We start from the raw sequence: 7,974 nt of genomic DNA, 5'->3' as shown, positions 1-7,974 counted from the left end.
AGAGAGAGAGAGAGAGAGAGAGAGAGAGAGAGAGAGAGAGAGAGAGAAAGGGAGGGAGGGAGGGAGGGAGGGACGCAGGCAAGCAGGCAGACTTAGCTTTCCCTAAAATTTTGCAATTTTGGATAGGCTTTGTAATGGCTTTACCCTTCTAGATTGGAGACTCTTTTTTTGTTGTTTTGCCAATTGTTCAAAGATATGATCTAATATGCTGAGATCTCCTCCTTCATTATGTATTTACCCTATTAACCGAGAATGAGTTACAGTTGGCTGTTGTGGCCCAATGCCTGCAAACCCATTGCACTCAGTAGGCAGACTACACAAAACCTTGCCCTGCTATTACACTACACCCTATGTCTCTCCCGTTGCTTTGCCCTGTACTGTGGGGGATATCACAGGGCTTGGTAGTTCTTTATAGCTTGCTTACATCAGTTTTTATTTTGGGGTTTATAAAGAGTTCCACCTAGTTTTGTTGCAGGCTGTTAATAAATTTTAGTTTTGTTGTCCTAATAATTTTGTGAGAGGTGCAGAGAAGTCATGGGATATGCGACATTAAATCTACCATTTCGTTTTCTTGTAGTATCATTGACTTTATGCTTCTGATTTTTAAGTGACTGTATTGATATCTATTGTGAGCATACACGGCCATGACATGTGATGGTCAGAGGACATCAACTGTGGGTTCTGGATTAAATTTGCATCTTGTACAACGAGTGCTTGATGTCACTGAGCCACCGCACCTGGCTCCGGTGTCTCCTATGCTGCTTATCTGGCTCTGAAGCACAGACTCACTATGCAGCCTACAGTGTCCTCACACCTGGAGCTTCCTGCGCCAACCTTCCAAGCAGGAGAACTATGTAGGCACTATCACCCCACCTCAACTGTTCTGTGCTTTTAGTAGTTCAGCAATCATCCTCAAAAACATGAGATGGGGTTTTCAAAGTGCATTACTTCTGTTTTAAAAATATTTTAGCATTATATATTTTTATAGATTTTGTTTTTTTATTTACTCACTATGTCGAGGACAGCTTTGAGCTTGTGACTCATGACTCTGCCTTCACAGCGTTGGGACTATAGGGCTATGCAGCAAAAGCCTATCTTTAACAATTAGTTGGCAAAATCCCCTCACACAGACACTGCTCTTGAAGGAAAGTGACTTACTAGCTCCAAGTTAGCACCTTTTTAGGATGGTTTGATAACTCTCATGGCTCTAAGAGCTCCACAATATTTAACAATATGTTCACTACATTTCAGGTAGGCCACTGTTAATTTTTCACTTGAGGGGCAGATTATGAGAAGCCTTGGGCAATTTTAGACATTCAACATTTTAGAAAATTGAAAATTTTCTGCATAAAAAGCACATCCCATTTTACAGTGAGGCAGGAGAGTGCTTTCCTGATAAGAAGTCAACAAACTCAGGTACTAGTAAATAGTAAACATTTACGATCAGGCACTGGAGTGATTACTGCTAAGTTCTTAAATGTGTGATGTGTTTTGTCATTTTTATATTTATGGTCATCACTACTAAGAATTCTTTGTAAAATTTTCTTTATGATCATTTTCCACACATTTCCCAATGTTACTTCATTTAGCTTCAATCAGTTCACACCTGTCATCCTATCTCCACCATTAACCATTCTGGATATATTTCCTCTGGGGAGAACTTTGTGCCCCTTTTTGGTTGTGGGCACCTTTCTCCTAGAAATCCTTCAAACTCTTAGCAGAGCTGCTACCAGGAAAGAACAGGCAAGGTGTCACACAGAAAATGTTCACCAGCATTTCTGAAACTGTTGGACTAAAGCATATTTTATTTCATATAACATGTTAAAGTTATTTGAAACAACGAAATAGAATGTGCATGCTTATTGAGGAGAGATAATGTTTAATGCCACCCTAGCCCCATTCATACTTTAGGATCCACAAAGTTTGGTATGCAGGAAAATTTGGAAAATACTAAACATATATAAAACAAATCCATATAAAGAAACCAGTCTGGAATGGGAAACATATACTAAATACTACTTGAATAACCAAACAAAAAGAATTCTCTTTTATTCAAAACTTTTTTTTAAAATTAAGACTAGAATAGCACTATCTCTCAGTATTCAGAATAGTACTTCACCAGACTGACCCTCTCAAAAAAAAAAAAAAAAAAAAAAGGATCAATCTGAAAGATGATATTAATAGATGCTTAGAAATCACAAAATAATCGAAAAACAAACAAGCAAAGAAACAAAAAAAATCACAAAATAAGATTAAGCACCAAAGAAAGAGGAAAAAATAAGATTAAGCACCAAAGAAAGAGGAAAAGGGAAATTCCTGGGGATACAGGAATGTGATGACAGGGAAGACTGAGTGGCCAGTGAGCAGGCTCCATATGGGGCATGTGCCAGGCTTAGGTAACTCAAAGGCCATAAAAACTCAACGGTATGCGCTGTGTTCCATCATAGCAATGCTGTCTGTTAGCAGGACGTTCTTATGAATGTACTGAATTGAAATTCCAAACATGTATTTACTTTCTGAAGGATTTTTAGATAAAATAATTAAATTATGATTATACCTCTTCCCTCTTCCTTTTCTTCCCTCTAACCCCTCCCATGTCCTCTTTCTGTAATTGATGGCTTCCTTTATTATTATTGTCACACATACAACACATAAACACAGTAACATAACCTGCTAATTATGTATATGTTGCACAGACACATTTGTTTTCCTTTAAAAATACTGTCATTCTTGGCGGTTCTCTGAGAGTTCGAGGTCAGCCTGGTTTACAAAGTCCACAACAGCCAGGGCTCTGTTACCCAAACAAACCAAAATATTAGACTGCCTTCTAATATTTTCGCTTTTCTCTCTTTTTGTTCTAGAGTCCTACTGTGTGCACTGAACACACTGTCTGGGTGTGCTAGCTTTCACTCATCGCTAACTCTGCTCTTACACTTTGCAGTTTTCTGTCAAAGGAAGTCGAGGCTGAACTTCATGTAACTGCACTGTTGCCAAGCTTTGCTGCTGCTCTCTGCTCGGTATTAATTACCTTCATATGAATGCTACGAATACCCAGGCTAGTACTCTTAAATTACTTACTACTCTGAGTTGAATTTTGCTGGAACAAGAAAATTAGAGTAAGTAAAATAGCTGGTAATTATTTCTTTTCAGTATTTAATTTAATGCCTAAATTATAAACCACTTCATTTTGCTCCTTCAGCCACCTCAATTTTCCTTCCTCATCATGTTGTTTATGAACATCAGTGAGCATGTTTCTAATGTATTCTTCTGGGTTTTCAAACGCATGAATCCCGCTGAGGCGTTGCTGCTGACCTGGTGATGCTGATGGTAATACAGCCTTATACATGCTCACTGTGGAATTACCTCCAACTTTCCATGATCACTTTCTTCCCCTAGGAATCTAGTCAAATTAGGTTGTGATGCATTACTGTCGAGAAAGACAGTAGACCACAAACTTTATTCTTCTATTTTAAATAACAATAAAGGCTACTAGAAAGTATCTATCTGTTATTAATAAGTATAATCTAATTTAAAAGAAACGATTCTGAATAACTTCATAACTTCATTTTCTTTGGCAGAATTATTTTTATTTTCAGTTTTTATTACTCTTTCGAATCAATAAGTTAGTAAAAGAAATAGATGTGGTAATTAAAAGTCAGATTAAAAAGAAACTTGAAAATTAATTCAAATAATGGTATAATCTCAACAATTGGCAGATGAAGTGTTCTAATCCTAATGAAAAATACTTCTGACTTGGAAAATGCATTTGTTTAGACTGGACAAATACTAAGTTGACAAATTGAAACAACACATAAAAGAAGATAAGATTAGAAAATGGGACATTCTTAAGCGTCGGGAATGAAGCTCAGCTGGCAGAGTGCTTGCCTAATGTGAATAAAAAATTATGACTTGATCCCCAGCACAGTATGAAAACAGGCATGGTGGCATTCAACTCTAACTCCAGCATCTGGGAGGTGGAGGCAGGGGGATCAGTTCAACATTATCCTTGGAGCACACTGACTTCAAGGATAACCAAGGCTACATGAAAACTTGCTGCAAAATAAAAAATGTAAAAAAAAAAAAAAAAAAAAAAAAAAGTCATTACCGAAAGGAAGAATTTAAGCTTATTTTAAAAAATAACTAAACTGTCCAATAGTAACAGGCAACAAAACTGTATTACCTTCGGGTCGATACTGTGCAACGATAGTGACGGCTTGGCCTGCATTTTTTAATGCAGCTGCTGCTTGTTCATGACTTGCAGCTCTGAGGTCAACACTGTTTACCTGTAAATAAAATCAAATACTAATTTAAGAAAATATAATCTTTGACTAGACATCACAGTGGTACAGGTTACAGTACCTTTATTGTTTAAATATATCATATAGTAAAACATACACGATTATTTCAAATAACCTGATTCACTAACAAAAACACATTGTTTAATGATAAGAGAAGAAAGTCCAGCATTTCCTCAGATGGAGGTCAGAAGGCTGGCTACCCAGCTAATAACAAGTCTTATTATTTTGCATAATTCATTTTGTTCAAAGTAACTCAAGCAAACTGATTTTATCTGTAGTTTTAACCCTCCAGTTCAACTCAGTTTAATTTTTCTTTCTTTCAGACTAAGACTTCCATTCTTTTGCTGTAACAAGAAAGCAATTGCTTAAGCATAGTTCACATTTCCAATTTAAACAATAAATATAAATACTATCAGAATTTTTTTTTTGGTTTGGTTTTTTTGAGACAGGGTTTCTCTGTATAGCCCTGGCTGTCCTGGAACTCACTCTGTAGACCAGGCTGGCCTCGAACTCAGAAATCCGCCTGCCTTTGCCTCCCGAGTGCTGGGATTAAAGGTGTGCGCCACCACCGCCCGGCCGGAAATAATTTTTATTAAAAGAACTTGCATCAGGTGCAATTTGACTCCTGAAGAATAGTCCATTTTATTCTTACCTCTGGAAGTCACTAATACAGTTACATTTAAGCATTATACCTTCAGAGATTACTCCCTTTCCTCTAAGGCAAATGTTAAGACACTGTTCACAGACGTATTCTTGAATGCAATAAAGCCTTAATGTTAAAAACTAAGAAACAATAACAATGAAGTAACCACAACTGTGTTCAGGACTTCCACTAAATATTATTGATAGGAGGGCTGGAGAGATGACTCAACAGTTAAGAACACTTGCTGCTCTTCTAGAAGACCCAAAAGCCATGTGGGTAGGCTCACAATTCTAGTTCTAGGGAGGGTCTGGTGCTTGTGGCTGCTACAGGCACTTGTACTCTGCACATCCCCATATGCAGACACATGCATGCCTACCCATAGTTAAAAAATAAAATCAGCTGGGCATGGTGGCGCACACCTTTAATCCCAGCACTCGGGAGGCAGAGGCAGGCGGATTTCTGAGTTCTAGGCCAGCCTGGTCTACAAAGTGAGTTCCAGGACAGCCAGGGCTATACAGAGAAACCCTGTCTCAAAAAACCAAAACAAAACCAAACCAAAAAATAAAAACAAACCTTTAAAAATTACATTTTAGCCATGTAAAGCTAAATGCAACTGAGTATTGCTGTCACAGAGTAACTCTAGCTGCGGGGGGCGTCACTCACCATTTCTTACAATACAATGTACACTTCAAATTCCAAGTGCCAGAGTAAACTAGGAAAAAAGTCTAGAGAAGGATAAACGTTTACAGATTGTAGGAGAAAAATGAAAACTTTTTTGGGGGAGGGGAACAGGTCTTACTCTGTAGTACAGGCTGCCCCAACTCTCCATGGAGCTGAGGCTGGAGTCAAAACTCATGGCCACCCTTCAGTCTCAGTTTCCTTAGTGCTGAGCTTACAGGTGCGAGTCACCATGCGGCCCGGCTCAGTGAGTACAGGAGCTTGCTACCGAACAACTTCCGTTTGGATGCTCAGATCTTGCATAAAAGCTAGGGACAGTGGCACTCATGTTACGGTCCCCATGAGCCAAATGGAAATGGGAAACGGAGAACAGAGAATCTCTAGCTCATGGTCAGTGGGCTTAAAGAACAGCAGAGACCCTACCACCAATAACATGGAAGGGGAGGACGGACCTGAAGACTTGTCCTTTGACCACACGCCAGGTACCTCCACAAGCAGGTGCACACACAAAAGCAGTAATGACGGTAGGCAGAAAACACATTCTAGTTACTGTCTAGCTCTCTGCCCTTTGAGTACACACAATAAACCATTTTTTAAAAAAGTTTTAAATTTTTCCTTGGAGAAGACTGGAGCTCTACATGGACTCAAAAATACATTATCTGCTGGACAAGAGTAGAATTAAACTCTCCAAAGTATTAGTAAATAAATACTTCAATGAAATTATGATGTCTTATCAAGAATTTTTTTGTTTGTTTTTTTGAGAGAGTCTTACTATGTAGTCTTGGCTAGCCTTTTTGCTGGAATTCAGAGATCTGCCTGCTTCTCTGCCTTCAGAGTGCTAGAATTAAAGGTGCCACCAAACCTAGCTCAATTTTTTTTCTTGTTTGCTTTAAGGAAAAAAAAAAATCTATGTACTGAAAGACATATATATGTAAGTAGTCTTAGACATACTAAAAAAATACAAACATTTTAAATACTGGGAAATACTTCAAATAACATAAAACATATACTTTAAAACTGCATAGTTGTTTGTTTTGAACACTGATGAGATCATAAAACTATCACAACTACCTAATCCCAAAATATTTCCTTTACTCCAGAAAGAAATTCCAAAAGCAGTTGCCTGTCTGTGGGATGTGATCTTCTAACTGGGCTGCCTTGTCTGGCTTCAGTGGGAAAGGATATACCTAGCCTGTGGAGACTTGATGTGCCTCGGTGGGGGGATTCAGGGGTGGGGTGGGGTGGGGTGGGGAAGCACCTGCTCAGAGGAGAAAGTGGGGGAAGAATTGTGTGTGTGTGTGTGTGACTGGGAGGGGGCAGGAAGCAGGATGTAAAGTGAATAAGTAAAAACAAACGAACATACAAAAAACAAAACCATAACAAAATTCAAATCTAGTCAGTGGTCTCTCCTAGCTCCAAAAAACCCGACTAAGCCACTTTAAGCTACTTTCTGGTATAGATTTCTTATTCTGTACATTTGAGGTAAGTGGGCTTCTATACTTTCTGGATCTTTCCTCTTGGTGTTTCTTACTTAAGGCTCATGCCTATAGCTTATTTCAGCATCTTCCTTATTATAGTTGATGAATACATCATTGCATGCATATACTTTGTTTATCCATTTCCCTAAACATACATAATATGTTCATGTGGCCTGCATGGGTCACCAGCGGCCACACAGGGGCACTGCATCCTCTGGAATAGGTGGGTGCTGGGAACTCGGCCCTCTGGAAGAACAGCAAGTGGTCTTAATCACTAAGCCCTTTTCGACTCCATCCTTAACTTTACACTTAAGCATTTTACTGTTTTTGACAGTGAAAGAAGGGTCAAACCTGGGGTCTTGTCTCATACATGTCAGCGAGCCTACTGTCTGTACCCCATCAGCTCGGCTCACCATGCTCCAACACTACATGTGTGGTTCATGGTGTGAAGCAGCCCTCTACCCTGGAATCCTGTCAAGCTGACTGGCTCTGCTTGGTGCACTGTCTTGTTCCAGTGCTTCTCAAGACTTTTACAGATGGGATCAGGCCACCTGCAGTCTCCTTTTCTCCTTTTAACTCTGGAGGACTTTCTATTTTTCTTGGCTAAGTGATTCAGAACAAAGATGAATGCAAGTGGGAAGAAGATTAATCATCTTTGTTTTATTTAAGAGAAAAGCTTTTAAGTTAATAATCATTTAGTGTAAGCCACTACTTCTTTTTCTTTTTTTAGTGAGCTTTTTATTTTTTTAACCAAAGTGAGGAAATTTCCTTTCAATTAATTCCTTCCTTCCTTCCTTCCTTCCTTCCTTCCTTCCTTCCTTCCTTCCTTCCTTCCTTCCTTTTTCTTTCTTTCTTTCTTTCTTTCTTTCTTTCTTTC

The 7,974-nt window shown here is 38.7% G+C and overlaps 1 protein-coding gene across 22 annotated transcripts in view; it reads right to left on the bottom strand.

Annotated features, from left to right (window-relative positions):
• Dlg1 (discs large MAGUK scaffold protein 1) overlaps window positions 1–7,974 on the bottom strand; it is a 202,381-nt gene that overhangs the window by 38,453 nt on the left and 155,954 nt on the right. For all 22 annotated transcript variants that reach the window (XM_029544623.1, XM_021209526.2, XM_021209522.2 and 19 more), the window contains one exon: window positions 4,181–4,283. In XM_029544623.1, the coding sequence (XP_029400483.1) occupies window positions 4,181–4,283 (103 nt within the window). The remainder of the gene's footprint in view (window positions 1–4,180; window positions 4,284–7,974) is intronic.

This window comes from Mus pahari, chromosome 12, assembly GCF_900095145.1.
Source record: "Mus pahari chromosome 12, PAHARI_EIJ_v1.1, whole genome shotgun sequence".
NCBI classification, from domain to species: domain Eukaryota; kingdom Metazoa; phylum Chordata; class Mammalia; order Rodentia; family Muridae; genus Mus; species Mus pahari.
The sequence above is the reverse complement of the archived record's forward strand: the minus strand, read 5'-3'. Positions and strand labels throughout refer to the sequence as shown.